Below are 16,282 nucleotides of genomic sequence, written 5' to 3' on the forward strand. Positions count from 1 at the left end.
ATAAAGTAAGAGGCTTTGGAGGCTGTACTGTCTCCAGTCTCTGTCACAATCAACTCTGCTGTGGTGGTGGATCAGCAGTCATGCAAACAAGGGAATAGAGCTGGCCCCGAAAAAACTTCATTTGCAAAAAAAAAAAACCAGCAGTGGGTTGGGCCCTCAAGCGTTAGTTTGCCAACCCGCAGTCTAGAACAGCACTGTCCTAAAAAGCTTTCTGCAATAATGAAAATGTTCTCTAGATGTGCTCCCCAATCCAGTAGCACTAGCCACGTGGGGTTGTGAGGCATCTGAAATGTTACAAGTTAGACTGAGAACTGAATTTCTGACTTAATTTAAATGTTAAATAGTTACATGTGGCTTGTGGTGACCCTACTGGGCAGGGCAGGGTTAGAGAATGGTACAGTAGCCTATGCAAGAGGTGATGAACGGGGGCACTGAGAGCAGAGACAAAGAGTCAGTGGCCAAGGTAAGAAATAGTCAAGAGGCTTTCTGGTAGGACCTGGTGATGGACCAAATGTAGGTGAGGGAGAAAAAGTCAAAGGTGATTCCCACACGTCAAGCAGGAGTGACCAAGAATGGCTGGGCCACATGCTGAATGAGAGAATAGAAGAGACTACAGAGGGAAATATGTTGCATTCTATTTTAGACATGTTGAATTTGATGTGGCACCTGGGAGGAGAAAACATTTGACTATAACACAAGTGCATAATATTAAATATGTTCTGTTTAAGGAGAACACAACCGTAGTACAGGGATGTTAAATAACCTACCCAAGGTCAGGGCAAGTAAGTGGCAAGGCTGAACTGCAACTTGAGTGTATCTGATTCTAAAATTCATGCATTGTCCATTATGCCAAAATGAGCAAACAGGTTATCACTGATGCCTTGAAAATAGAACCTCACCCCAGGGAGAAGCAGGGGAAGATCAGCAGGCCTAGAAGAGAGCCTTGGGGCACGTACAGAACTGTCTCTTACTAAGGAGACTGAGAGAGGACAGTCAGAGCAATACAAGGATAGGATGAGTGGGGTGTCATGAAAGCAAAGGGAGCTGGGCCTTACAGGGAGGTGATAAATAGCATCGAGTCCACAGAGAGACACAAGACAGGCACCAAGGGAGGTCACAAGAGTTTACAACTAGAAGTCACGGATGCCTCTAATGAAACAGTTCCAGCAGAATGGCAGAAGAGGAAGCCTAACTTTAATGAATTAAAGAGAAAAAGAAGATTTTTTTAAAAAGTAGAGAAAGGAGGTATAAACTATGCACTTCTAGTGTTCACTGGGTGTTAGCATATTGAATATGTATGTCATTTGGCATTTGTCCAACATATACTGAATGGCAAACACGAAATTTCATTGAATCTTCACAACAAACTATGAGGCCTATAGGCATCATTATCCCTGTTTTATAGGTAAGAAACCAGGCTTAGAGAGATTAATCTTCCACTCATATGCAATGGTAAGTGGGAGAGCTTGGTTTTGAATGCGGGTCTTTTGACTTCAAAGAACATGCTCTTTGCTCTATACTTCCACAATTTCAGAGTCTTTGAGGACTGCAGAAGAATTATTATTTTAAAAAATTAAATGGCAGAGCCCAAAGAACTGATTATCTTCCTCAAATAAATATTACACCAGGGCACCTGGGTGGCTCAGTTAGCTAATTAAACGTCCGACTTTGGCTCAGGTTATGATTTTATGGTTCGTAGGTTGAGCTCTGCGCTGACAGCTCAGAGCCTAGAGCCTGCTTCAGATTGTGTCTCCCTCTCTCTCTGCCCCTTCCCTGCTCATGCTCCCTCTGTCTCTCAAAAATAAACAAGCATTAAAAATTTTATTTTAAAATAAGATTACACTATCTGAAAGAGGGGCATACAAAATAAGGCAGTATATAAGAACTTGGGAAAGAAAAGGTTAAGCAGCAGATCCATAATCCATTCTTTCCTGTTTTGGGGGTGGAAGGACCACTCTTCTTCCTACCCCTCCCACCTTCAGCAAAAAAAAAAGATCAGGCTAATTGCTTGGTAAGCATACCAACGACAGACCTCCCGATAAACAGACTAATGGTATGTGTTTCAGGAGACTCTCATCCACGGAGTGCTTTTAGGACTTACCTACTCTTAGGACTGCTTATGGCAAAGGAACCTAGAATGTACGGATTTATGGGGCCTGACCTCGTGGGGAATGTTACATAAGTTATGTAATTATCTGAGTATTATCTGGAGATGTGTCATCACCAAGAAAGCTCCTTCTATGTCCTCAATATGAACTACACATATTGCTCATGGCCCTCATAGAGAACTTTATTCCAGAGGGTGCCCAATGCAAAAAGGACTCAGGGAGCCATTCTGATGTACCAGGATCCTTGAGATTATTAGTAAGGTTTAATACCGGGTACACTCTCTAACTCACATGAGTCTGATTTGACAGTCCCAATTCTCTGCGTTATCTCTATACTTTGTCACAAAAGTCTACATGCAATCATGGGAGCTTCCCCTGGCTTGAGACTTTGACCTAAGATTTTAAAGATAGGTAAAATTTTCAAAGGTGGAGGGGAAATGGAGGATGTGAAGAAAGAAAGAAATGTCAGAATAACCCACAGGTACATGAGACACTAAGTGTTTAAAACTGACTCTAATGAGTAGTAAGAAATAAATCTGGAGACATAGGGAGCACATTGCAATGAACGTCAAAGTCAAAGAAGAGACTAAACAGGATTCCATTTTTAGGAGAAAATAAGGTATAGAAAGTGGAACACAGGGAAGATTACGTCGGCAGATCTGTAAGGAAAGGACTGAAGAGAGGGTGAATCTGGAATGAGGGAAGTCAGTCGGAAGGCTCTGGCAGTAAGTGAACCACGGACATCCCGAAGGTCCCCAACTAGGACCATGGATATGGAGTGAAAGGAACAGCCAACATTACACAGAAAACAACATCAGTAGACCTCATTAAATAACAAGGTAAGGGTAATAAAGCATCATAATAAATCCATTGGCAAATATGAGCAACTACCTCCCTCCATGGGGTAGAGCTTAATTCCCCCTCTCCCTTGAGAGTAGGCTATACTTTGTCTCTTGCTCTTAAAGAATAGAGTAAGGGAAAGAAAAAACTTCACTGTGGAGAAACCTGGCAAATACCACCTCAACCATGTGATGAAAGTTCAAATCCCCACTGATGTCATGTGGACATTACACACCTCCTGATACAGTGTGATGACAAGGGCACTTTGCCTCCATGGAATTCTTCCCCAAACCCCATCACCTCCATCCAGTAATAAGAAAAACAGACAAATCCAGACTGGGGGGACAGTTTATAGAATAACTGGACAGTACTTCTTAACACTGTCAAAGTCAGAAAAACGGGGAAAGACTCAGAAACTGTTACAGTCCCCAGGAGACTGAGACGACATGACAACTGAATGCAACATGGCAGTCTGGACTCAATCCTAGAACAAAAAAGAAAACACTAATGGGAAAACTGGTGCAATCTGACAAAGTCTGGAGTTCACCTAATAGTGATCGTATAGTATCGATGCTGGTTTCTTAGTTTTGACAAACGTTCCATGGTAATAGAAGACATCAGCAACAGGAAAACTAGGTGAGGAGGATATGAGTTCCTGTGCTATCTTTGCAACTTTTCTGTAAATCTAAAATTACAAGACTATTTTTCTTAAATGACGGACGAAGGTGATGTCAATATCAGAATTTGCGAATAAGTTGGTGTCAAGAATATGAATAGGAAGGGCACCCGGGTGACTTAGTCAGTTAAGCATCTGACTCTTGATTTTGGCTCAGGTCATGATCTCACAGTTCTCGAGTTCGAGCCCCGCACTGAGCCCTACGTAGAGCTCCCCACCTACAGTCTGGACTTTCTTGGGATTCTCTTTCTCTCCACTCTCTCTCTCTCTGCCACTCCCCTGCTCCACACATGCACACAAGTGCTCACACATGCTCTAAGTAAATAAATAAACTTAAAAATAAAAAGTATGAATGGGACCCAAGATAAACCCAAGTATAATAAAGCATCATCACCCTTCCAAAAGAGCTCTGTTCAAAAGCTAGGACCACCACTTTGTAGCTAAGGGATCTTGGATAAGTTTCTCTAACCCCTATAAGGTTTGGTTTCCTTATCTGCACAATGGTAATAATTGTTAATATCACATATTCTCATTTTATGATCTTGGGAAAAAATTTCCCCAAACTAAAGGTAAACAGCATAAGTTTAAAATAATGATATCAGTAACCTACCGTTGATTCACAAAAGGGCTGGAAAGTTCTGCAAGTAGGCGAAAATTCCCAATGTATGCCAGCACTCCATTCTTCTGGATGATAAACATAAAAAACAGTGTCAGGGAGGACATTCTTATCAAAATTTCCAAATATTAAAGCAACCTTCAATAACTTCTCAGCATAACAATCAATGTCAAAATAGACCAAGTCTCCTAGCTGATTTTCTTCATGAGAAATTAGAAATGTCACTAGAATTCTACATTATTTTTAAAAGACAGTATATTGTACACTTATGTTTGCTTATAAAAACAGATTTTAAGCTGTTGTCTCATGTTGAACTAATGAAATCTGCAAATAGCCATCGGTAACAGAATCCTCAAATTGCTGTAGAAATAATGATCAAAATAGTGTGAATTTCAGTTGAGGCATTTTAGAGCAATTAAATACCTAATAGAAACTCATTCTTATATCCATTAATAAAAGCACCTTTAAAATCTCAAAAGTGTACTTTCTATCCTAAATAACAACATGTGAGCCTGTGAGCAGATGCTTATTTGCCAAATGTAACAACACAGGCTAAAACTGATCTATCACATTTGACCTGAAAAATACATTTGTCAATTGGAAGTTCCTACAGCTAAAACACATACTTTCAGGACCTTTCTGAATTTAGAAATGAGATGCCTAGTACACTGTATGAATTTAATAATGGGAAAAGTAGGGAATTAATAAGCATTAGAAAGAAAACCAAATGCATATATTCCAAAAATATCATGACATTTAAAAACTGTTACTAGGTAAATAGAGTCATTCCCCCACTTCTAGTTACATCAGAATTATGATTGCACATAAAAAGAAATATTCCTACCTGCCCCCAAAACATTAGGTATACATGGAGCTTCAGAAACACTGGTCCTAAAAGCTATACCACACTGCCTTCCACATGGGAACAATATAAAACAATAAAAAAAAAAAAAACCTTTTTATTTGAAGAATTTCAGTTCTTCTCCATGGAAATTATTTTAGGGATTAAAAATTCAGAGCTGGTTTTAAGAATTAGCTTTTCCAAGGCTAATGTAGAACTTGTAATAATCTCAGACTCACTGGCCTTAGTGAAACTGAAGCCTGTGATGAGGAGGAATAGGAGGGCCAAAGGCAGCGGGTAAGGTGCGTACCATGCTCAGGGGTGACTGACTGTACCTCAAGTCAACCGAGACGTGGCCATACCTGTCCAATGCACATGACAACATAAGAGAAATAACTGTGCACGTGTGTTAGGACTTTATCATGGAAATATGAAGAATCAGTGTTTATTTGAAATTACATATTGTTCTGTATTATTCGCTTTTCTGTTACAACAAAGGCTTTTATTTAAACAAACAAGATTAGTTAACAGCGGTAATTAGTAGTAATTAAGAATAGGACTAATTTAACAAATAAAATGCATGAAAATAATATTTTTAGGTTTCCTTCTGTCCTTTTAATTTTCTTTTGGATATTTAAATTTAGAAAGATATATTATTGTATACTTTTAAGAAACATAAATCTGAGACTTTGTAAAAGGGAGAATGTAAATACAATGGGACTGATTAGTTGTTACCTATATTTAATAAAAAAGTAATAGTGACATCTTCTTATCCACAATACAGGATATTTTTATTTGTTTCTTTTTCCAGTATTACTTCTCCGAACTGCCTACAGCCTACAGTGTGCCAGTCACACACGCGCGCACGCACACACACACACATACACACACACACACACTTTTCCCCCCAGGAATGAAATACAGTCCAATGTAAAATTCACTTTGACTTTTAGCTCTGCTCTTAGGAATCCACATTATTGGCATCAGTCCAGTAGGATGACCTCAACCTAAATATTTTCTTAACAAAGGTGTGAGCATAGAATACTTGAGACTTTACTTACTAGCAACAGCAGGCTTTTTAGAGTTCTAAGAATTAAGTTCCCAGCTCTCTCAAAAGGTCCATCCACTTTGTATCTATAGGTTTGTTTTGCTAGACCAGCTATTTGTCCCTAAGGTCCTTTGCATGTACAAATTCATCATATAAACTATCCATTTCTAAAATATTCATCCTTGGGGCACCTGAGTGGCTCAGTCGGTTAAGCGTCCATCTTCGGCTCAGTTCATGATCTCATAGTTTTTGGGTTTGAGCCCCACATCAGGCTCTGTGCTGACAGCTTGGAGCCTGGAGCTTGCTTCAAATTCTGTGTTTCCCTCTCTCTCTGCCCCACTCCGGCGTGTGCACTCTCTCTCTCTCTCTCAAAAATAAACACTAAAACATTTTTAAAAAATAAAAAATAAAATAAAATATCCTTTTTCAGTACTTCAAAGCACACAGGATGGATTCCAAATAAGTTACAGTTCTAGCAAAGAAAATCCTGTTCAATGTGGCTACCGTTGTCTGGTAACGTTTTTGAGTTCAGAAGCAGTCATATTTCCCCCAAATGAGCCATTCTTCCATTGTATGCTTGTCACAACCTACAGACTACATTAAGTTACAGAGGTGCTGACAGTTCATCCTTTTCTAGCTGCTTACAGGTTCCTCAGCAGTCATCAGTTTTAAAGAAACGATACATAAATATCTGATTATTTAATGTAATACTTTTTGTCTTCTCATCCTTGATTTATTTCCAAATTACAGGATATTCTCCTTGCCTCATACTCTAAACATACGATTTTATAGCTGGCCAATGTGTGCTGGCAACAATTGTAGCTATCTTGGGGCACCTGGGTGGCTCAGTCGGTTAAGTGTCCGACTTTGGCTCAGGTCATGATCTCACGGTTCGGGGGTTTGAGCCCCGCGTCGGGCTCTGTGCTGACAGCTAGCTCAGAGCTTGGAGCCTGTTTCGGATTCTGTGTCTCTCTGATCCTCCCCTGCTCACACTGTCTCTCCCTCTCTCTCTCTCTCTCAGAAATAAATAAAACATTAAAAAATTTTTAAAAACAATTGTAGCTATCTTATAGGCACAGGCCTATGGAAGCCATCTCCGTCCATTTCCATGAAGTCAAATCTCTCATTGTTTCTGCAGGTTTTGAGGAAGCTAAAGGTAAGAAAGAACATTCATTATGAAAGCCTCGACATCAGAGGTAAGCAAATCATATCCCTTTGTGGCACTGTTCTACGCAAGATGTGGAAGATGTTTCACAGGCAATATCTTTTCATTTTCTTTGGCGAGAAGTGGATAGACTGAATGGAATTGCCAAGTTTACATTTGCACTGTGTGCAGACAGATTGAGCAAAATCTAATTCATCTTGGAACCACACATCAACAATTATTGTTTTATGTGGTTTCTTTATAATCGTCATAGGAGTCAAAAATTCACCTTGAGACTCCTTTTTTCAAATCCCAGTAGCTAAGAGCTAGGGGAATGTGTTTTTAGTGCTGTGGTTCCATTCAACATTTGCTAGAGGAAATAAAGTATGATCATTGGGAAGATCCAACAGAATCAGCTCTCTATACTGTAAGAAACCAACACATCTGGTACCAGCATTTACCCCTTTTTCCACCTACAGGATGTGTTAGTTGCAACCTCTGAATCAGATAATGTAACTTTACTCAGTTTCATAGAGCAGTCAAGGGAACTATAAAATGTATATATCCATGTGGTATGTCCAAGTTCATTATTTCAATGTCTGCCATTTTTTTCAACTGAGTGTCAGTGTCTTTGAGAAGATGAAAAAAGTACAGCTCCATTTAGATGTACTTGCCTGTCTCATTCCAGACTTGTAAGACACAGTCGCTTTAGGTGCTTTTCCATCCCCATCCGTAGACAGGCCCATATTAGGTTGCTAGGGCTGCTATAACAAAGTACCACAGGCTGGGTGGCTTGAACAACAAAAACGTATTGTCTTACAGTTAGTTCTGGAGCCTAGAAGTCCAAGATCAAGGTGTTGGCACACCCATGCTCCTTCTCAAGGTTCTAGGGAAGGATATGCTCTGACCTCTCTCCTAGTTTCTTGAAGTTCCTTGGCTTCCAGGCAGCCCAACTCCAATCTTCACAGGGTGTCTTCCCTGTGTGCATATCTGTGGCCAAGCTTCCCCTTTTTATAAGGATATCAGTCATATTGGATTAAATGACCCATCTTATTCAACTATGACTTCATGTTCACTTAAATAATTACATCTGTAATGGCCCTATTTGCAAATAAAGTCACATTCTGCAGTACTAGGGCTCAGAACCTTGAGATAAGAATTTCCAGCAGGATATAATTCAGACCATAACAATGCTCAATCCTAAATTCTTTTCTGCATATTGTACAGTCTGGTCTCTTTTAGTTATCTAATTTCCTAACACATGTGTCTTTCCATCCATCCATAATAACATCCTTATATACTTATATTATACATATTTCCATATATAGTAACTGTAACAGTCTTTACTGGTGGTCTTTGGGGCATTCTGGTGTTGGTATCATGGTGTTCGTGTTCTCATTATCTGAACTTCCAATGGGCAAAGATGACTGTTAATGCTCGTGATTACAAAACATTCCTATGGTATCATTCAGTGTAATATGGCAATGAATGATCCATTATTATGAATTGCAAATCATGGTTGCCACAGTTATTTTGCATCAAAGGGAAAGACTTCACAGGATGTGGGATTTTCAGGGGTAAAACAGGAAAACCAGGATGGACTTGGGGAGGCCACTCCCATCTTTATTGTGAATTTTATTATAATGAATCCCAAATGATAAAGTTTTTCATTTTAATAATCAAAATCACATTCCTAGCTCTAAGAAAGAGGAATGAATAAAGAGTAAATGTCTGATGTCTCTAACTCATCCAGCACAAAGAAGCACTTCCAAGTAATAGGAAGCAAATTGCATTTCACATTCCAAGTTCCTGGATGCTTTGTGGACTTATTTTTGAGTTTTAGCGATTTGTTTAAAGTTTAGGTGAGTGTTTCCAAAGGAAGTGGTTGGAATATTTCAGTTAAGAAAAGGTCAGGAAAATAAGTAACTGTGTTTAGTTGGAGACCATCCCAGTAAAATTAAAAAGCCGAAATGCTCTGCTTTTCTCTCCCCCCATAGTTAAATTCTTCAGCGAGTAGGGCAAAGGAGAAGAGCCAACTAGAACATGACTCTTGGGAAGGCAAAAAATGCAAAGAAAAGAGTTACTTTAGTGAGATTCTTACTTGAACCAGACACAGAAAATTGTCAGAAATAGTTGAATAGTATTATCCTCTTTTATAATGACTTCACGTATGTAATAAACATTTACTTTTTTTAAAAGATAAATTCTCTCATCTGTAACACTGCCTTTCTCCCTCAATTAAAGGTAGCTCTTTTTCCAATCTATTTTTCCTAATAATCTTCTTTTGTTTAGTCTTTTTAAATGTATGGCATTCTATCCAATGTTTAGAGAATATGACAGACCAAATTGCTATAAAATATGAGTTAATTATGTTCCTAAGTTCAGCCAAAGTGTTGCTAAATTACTTACTGTATCTTTTAAATACATCATTTTTCCAAATATGAAATGCAATACTGAAATTTTTTAAGTTTTTGTTAGTGATTTCTAAAATATTTTCAAGCAGACACTCCAAAGTCATGCAAAATATTGAAATAATATAGTAGTCACTGCCTTACTCTTAAATTTTAAGAAACAATTCTAAACATTTCTCTCCAGTGAACTTAAAAAAATACAAAAAAAAAACCTTATTAAATATACTACGTCTAAGACTTTGAGAGTTTAGAAGATTATTTCTTTGAACTTTCAAATTGTTATAAAATTAAAAGTAACTATTAACCAAAGTATCAAATTCTATCAGATAAAACCTGATTCTATAATAGTCTTTAAATATTAAAATTTACTAGTAAAAATAGTCAATTTGATATGTTGCTTTCATCTAAATTTAACCAAAATGCAGTATCTCCACACTGAAAAAAACCTCTTGAGTTTATTAAAAAAAAAAAAAAACCTGGGCATAGGATCCTGCCTTTTCTTCTAATTTCTCTCATCTCTTCCCAAAGAAAATGGTTCTCTCATATCTAACATAGTGGTTCTCAAAGTGTCATCCCAGCATCACCATCACCTGGAAATTTGCTAGATGGGCATCTTCTTGGGCCCCATCACAGACCTACTGAATTAGTAACCCTGGGGGTCAGATGAGCAATCTAGTTCTAACAGGCCCTCCAGGGGATTCCAATATTCACTAAAGTGAGAGAACCACTGTCCTAGCTTACAGATGATCTGGGAATCTCTAAGCCCTCAGGAAACCAGCTCCAAACTTCTATGAAATTGTAATCAGTGAAGATTTACAAATCCCCCATCAGATCCTACAGCGATATCAAGGTAGACTAGCTACATCCGTCTAGAAATATTTTCCTGACTCCTTAATCCTGAGCTGGGTCAGGTGTTTCAACAGATTTCTCTGCTTATCTGTTAGACTACTTACACCCTTGCAAATATCTATATTCCTTGTGTCTCGTTTACTGTTCTATCCATAAAGCCTAGTACAGTGCCTGGTGCATATTTCCCGAGTTGAACCTTGCCTGCTCCTCAGTGTGAAGCAAGGAGAATCACCTCCAAAACCAATTCATTCCTAAGAGTCCTGTAAACCTATTTGAGTGGGTGAGCATTCTGATGAGAATATTAGTATGCCATTTTAAAAGGAGAGAAATACCCAGATTTTAATTTTGTAGAGATCAGTAGAAAAGAATTAGAGGTCATCAGAAATGTGTTACGATAAAAAATAAAAGGTCTGATATTTAATTTCCAAAACTTGATACATTTAGATTAGTGAAACAAGACAGAAAAAAGTAGGCAGGCAAGTAAGAGGTGGGGAATATCACCTCACACCCATCAGATTGGCTAGTATCAAAGGCAAAAAATGCGTGTTGGCAAGGGTATGGAGGAAGATAATGCACTGTCGGTGTGAATATAAACTGATGCAGCCACTGTGGAAAACAGTATGGAGGGTCCTCAAAAAATTAAGAATAAAACTACTATATGATTCAGCAATTCCACTTCTCGGTATCTACCTGAAAAAAACAAGAACACCTATATTCATCGTAGCATTGTTTATAACAGCTGAACTGTTGTGCAACTGAAGTGCCCATCAATAGATAAATGGATAAACAAGATGTGGTATTTATATACAACAGAATATTACCCAGTCATCAAAGAATGAAATCTTGCCATATGTGAGAATCTGGATGGACTGGACCTGAAGGGTTTTATGCTACATTAAATAAGTCAGACAGAGAAAGACAAATATCATGATTTCACTTATATGTGGAATCTGAAAAAAAATGAACAAACAAAAGGGAAAAGAAACAGATTCTAGATACAAGAACAAGCCGATGGTTGACAGAGGAGAGGAGTGTTGGGGGTCGGGGGGGACAGAGGGCTAACCGAATGGAAAGGGAAGGGGGTTAAGAGGTACAAACTTCCAGTTATAAGATAAATAAGTCATAAAGATATAACGTACAGCAAGGAGAATATAGTCCATAATACTGTAATAATTTTATACAGTGACAGATGCTATGAGACTTAACATGGAGATCATTTGGCAATGTATAAAAACATAAAATCATGATGATGTAAGCCTGCAACTAATAGGATATTGTATGTCAACTATACTTCAATTGAAAAGAAAAAAAAAAGGAGGTAGGAGAATTTGAGACCTGCTTAACAGCGATGGATCAGAAGGAAAACAGCTAGAAGCTGGTTATCAATGACCGTGCCAGCAAACTAAGGCGCCCTTTCTGAACTCCATGACTTGTGGCTATTCCTGAATTTCTGTAACTGCATTTCCATATCTCTGTAAGTATGGTAAATACTTTTTAAACAGCTGCTGTTAGGAGTGTATGGCTACCCCTCCCACCGTCCTCATCTTCCCCATTTTATGAAACAGTGGAATGACAGAATTAACTGATAAATGGAAGTGTCTATGAAACACTATATCCCACTGCTGATGGCAGAATTTCAATAAATATTTATTGGCTGGCTGACTGCTTGAATCCTTCAAGCCTTTATTCTATTTGGGCAATTCATTATGATAATTAAGCATTTAAGTTTGGGGAGGCAGGGATAGTTAGGACATGATCACAAGCCTGTGGCATGAATGCCGGGATTTGAACCCTAGCACTCCTGGGTGACCTTGGTTGAAACTGACCTAAATTTCAGTTTCTCCATTTGTAAAATGGGCATAATACCACCTTTTTGACAGAACTGATGCGAGAATAAGATATGTACTAATAGCAACCGAGAAATATATGAAAATAGAAAAGGCATTCAAAAAGTGGAAAAAGGGGCACCTGGGTGGTTCAGTTGGTTGAGAGTCCGACTCTTGATTTCAGCTCAGGTCATGACCCCAGGGTTGTGGGATGAAACCCGATGTTGGGCTCCATGCAGAGCTTGGAGCCTGCTTAAGATTCATTCTCTCTTTCTTTCTCTCTCTCTCTGTCCCTTTCCCCTGCTCAATTCTCTCTCTAAAAAATATAAAATAATAAAATAAATAAAAGTAAAAAGGTGGAAAAAATTTTGTAGTTAAAAATGAAAATGAGCCCAGTAACTTTTCATATCATGATTATGCATAAGATTAATTAAGTTTAAGAACTTATTGGCATCCTATCTCTGTAGAAGTCTTCACCTCACTGATACTTGGGTGATGTCATAGGACTAAGGGCCCAGCCTGAAATGATGAACAGAAAGGGATGATAAGAATGACAGGTCACCATCACAATTAGTGAGGACTGAATGTAGGTTCAGTACTGCTATTTCAAGATAAAACATAAATTATGTCCACACATCACTTCAAAAAGTAGTTAATGTTACTTTCTAATTGTTGCAGAAAAAAAAATTCAGTTTGAAAAGGAAAAATAAATACTTCTAAGGGTGAACTGTTTTATCTACCAAATAGGTTACACCAACTTTGTATCTCACAACTGTATTTCACCCAACCCAAACTTCACTCTGCTCATGACAGCTTTGTTTCTTACCATCACGATATGGTAGGGTTGAAATGGACTCTAAAGATGGCCTCTTTTTACCAACAGATTTTTTAATCCCATCTACCAAAGCTCTTCCAATTTGCCCTTCGGCCTGCACAGCTCCATGGTGAGAAGTGTAGCATCTCCTAAAGCTGCCTACTCCCTCCTGGGAGTGCTATTCAAAAGTTCCAGAACTCTACTTGCACCCTCTCTGATTTCAATCTGCCAGTCCTACGTCTGATCCTGGTAATCCAAAATCTCTTCTTCACATGAAAATCCTTCAAATATTTAAAGACCATTCCTGTCTTCTTTCCAAGGAACATTTCTAATTTGCTCAGAAAATTCTGGTCTACTCCCTTCAAAGTTCCTGAACCTTATTAACTGGCAGTCTTCAGCTTAACGATAACCCACAACACTCGGACCAACTAACTGGCAGTCTTCAGACAACAAAAACAAAAAGAATAAACAACAAAAACCAACCAATCTCTTGGTGAAAAAAAAATTGTTTACATATAATAATCTCCACACATTAACCAGTAAAGTCACACATGCACATACATCTTTTTGAAGGTGCAGGATAAACTTCCCAAGGAGAATTTTAGCAGAACATGTCCATATACTTAAAAACATACATCCCACTTTCCCAGGATTTCCTCTCTACAGAATTATTCTCTGAAAATTGTGTATGGCGCAAATATGAAAAGATATAAGGATGTTCACGCAAGTTACACATAATAGTGAAACTCAGAACAAACGTTTAACAATAGGGAATTAGTTAAATATGATTATATATCCACATGCTGCCAACAGAGATAATGATCCAACCAGATGGCCTGAGAATAAAAAACAGTTTCAGAACTTACAAAAGAATTAGAGAATTTACCTCCTTCATACTCTTCCTTAGGAAATCATTTGAAGTTATGCTGCAGCACAATGAGCAAGTGAACCAAGAAAGACAGACATGGGATCCAAGGAAACAGTGGCCCCAAACCAGGAAAGTCATGGCAGGAAGCTCAGGACACTGGGGGGACAGACCTAGAGAGCAATCAGACTGGAGTGAACAATGGAGGGTTCCAAGGGCAGGTGTCTGGGAAAAGATGATCACAGAGATGTGATGCTGTCCGTGAGAATACAGAACAACTCAAGTAAAGGCAAAGAATATGCTGTAAGAAAAAAGGGAGACATCAGAAACAAAAATTAGACAGGAAATGTAATCTTGCTTGTGCTATCAACAATATTTTAATATAATTGTCATAAGCACATTAATGATTTTCTCTGTGTAGGATCAACTAGATATAAAGGAAACTTAGAGCTTAGTATGATTATGAAATAAGGGTTCATAAATAGTTCAAAATCTTGACAATACATGCCCCCCTCCCCAAGTACAAATGACAAACTGAGAAGTGAAGTAGTGGTTAGAGACACAAAAAGTAGCATAGGAGCACCAATACCTTCACCTTAGAAAGTATCAAGAGGTGCTACAGAACCAGAAATGAAAGTTTTCAGAGGAACTTAGAAACTAAAAGTCCTTTCATGATAATGAAAGGAAGAAGGGAAAGGAAATAGAGATGTGAGAGTTAAATTCTTATCATAGCAAAAAGATAATGTTATCCAACATTGACAAATAAGACGTGGGTGATGGTCTCCAAAGATGGCTGCCATCACTTCCTTCCCTTCCTATACATGCACGGTGCTTCTTATATGAAGAGGTGGGGTCTTATTTTCCTCCCCTTGAATCTAGACTGCCCTAGGAAACTTATCTGATCACCAGAATGTGGCGGAAGTAATGTTCTGAGTTTTCTGAAGCTCAGTCATGAGAAGCTTTGCAGCTTCTTCCTGAGAAACTCAAGCAGACAGATGGGCCACGGATGGGCCACGGATACGCGCTTAGGCAACAGCCCTGCTGAGGTCCCAGCAGAGCGCCAGCTTCAATTGCCAGCCACTGGAATGAGCCCCTTTCAACCCAGTTGAGCCTTTAAAGCACTCCAGTCCCAAATGCTACCTAACAGCACCCTCATGAGAGATCCCACCAAGAACTGTCCCACTTTCTTTTTGTATATTTATATATCATTAAGAACTCATGAGTCAATGGTTTCTCAATGGCCACGATCGGTATTCTAATTGACGACCAAAATGTCACACTTTTAGCCAATGAGAGAGCCTTTGCGTCAGTTCCTGTCTTTTTGACACAACCATATCAGTCTCTGATAGCCTCCTTGCTTTCTGACATAAGATTACCAGAGTTATTTTATTGTATGCAATATTCCAATATGTAAAATAAATTTTAAATTTTGATTCCACTTTTGTCATCTATAATCATACACAGAATGCTATTTTTGACTTATGCTTACACCCCTAGGAAAAAAGTGGAAATACATTCCTAAATGTAAATAGTAACTAAGTAGATATAAATAGTTATCTCTGGGTTGTGGGATTTGGGTATTATTTTTTCTTTTTGCTTGTCAATATTCCCTAACCCTCAAGTAAAAACGAATGACCTGTCTAATTAATTTCTTCAAGTGGCCTCTGCTTGAAGAAAGTGGCCAAGCTATACATTTTTCATAGCTTTTTAAAAATATTTATTTTTCAGGGAGAATGAGAGAGAGTGAGAGGGACAGAATGAGAGAAAGAGACAGAATGGGGGGGGGGAGGGGACAGAGGGAGTGGAAGAGAGAATCCCAAGCAGGCTCCACACTGTCAGCGCAGAGCCCAATGCAGGACTCCGTCTCACGAGCTGTGAGATCAGGACCTGAGCCAGAATTAAGAGTGGGTCACCTAACCAACTGAGCCACCCAGGCGCCCCTTTTCAATTTACAGTGTTGCTATAAGGGGCCTTGTAATCACTGCTTTCCAAGTGTACACTTTTGTGGTTCTCTTTCTACCCCTCTGAAGTTCTCCTCTGTCTCTTTTAGAGGATCAGTCCTGCCCCTGCCCCCACAAGACCAACCTTACTTCAAATACATACAGGCCCCTTTCCCCTGGGACAGCTGAGCGATTGCCACAAAGTCTCACAGCATTGCAAAGTATCTTTCTGCCCAAATGGTCTCCCATGGTACCACATCCCTCTAGTGCTCTGGGTCATTTTGCCCCCTTCTTTCCCTTCATT

At 38.8% G+C, this 16,282-nt stretch overlaps 1 protein-coding gene across 9 annotated transcripts in view; it reads right to left on the bottom strand.

Annotated features, from left to right (window-relative positions):
• Positions 1-16,282, bottom strand: part of TLCD4 (TLC domain containing 4) — a 98,274-nt gene that overhangs the window by 11,624 nt on the left and 70,368 nt on the right. For 8 of the 9 annotated variants that reach the window (XM_077746129.1, XM_077746127.1, XM_077746130.1 and 5 more), the window contains one exon: positions 4,235-4,308. In XM_077746129.1, the coding sequence (XP_077602255.1) occupies positions 4,235-4,308 (74 nt within the window). The remainder of the gene's footprint in view (positions 1-4,234; positions 4,309-16,282) is intronic. The other variant, XM_077746133.1, reaches the window with a different exon arrangement.

The sequence above is a fragment of the Crocuta crocuta genome, unplaced genomic scaffold (assembly GCF_008692635.1).
Source record: "Crocuta crocuta isolate KB4526 unplaced genomic scaffold, BGI_CrCroc_1.0 scaffold48, whole genome shotgun sequence".
Lineage (NCBI taxonomy): Eukaryota > Metazoa > Chordata > Mammalia > Carnivora > Hyaenidae > Crocuta > Crocuta crocuta.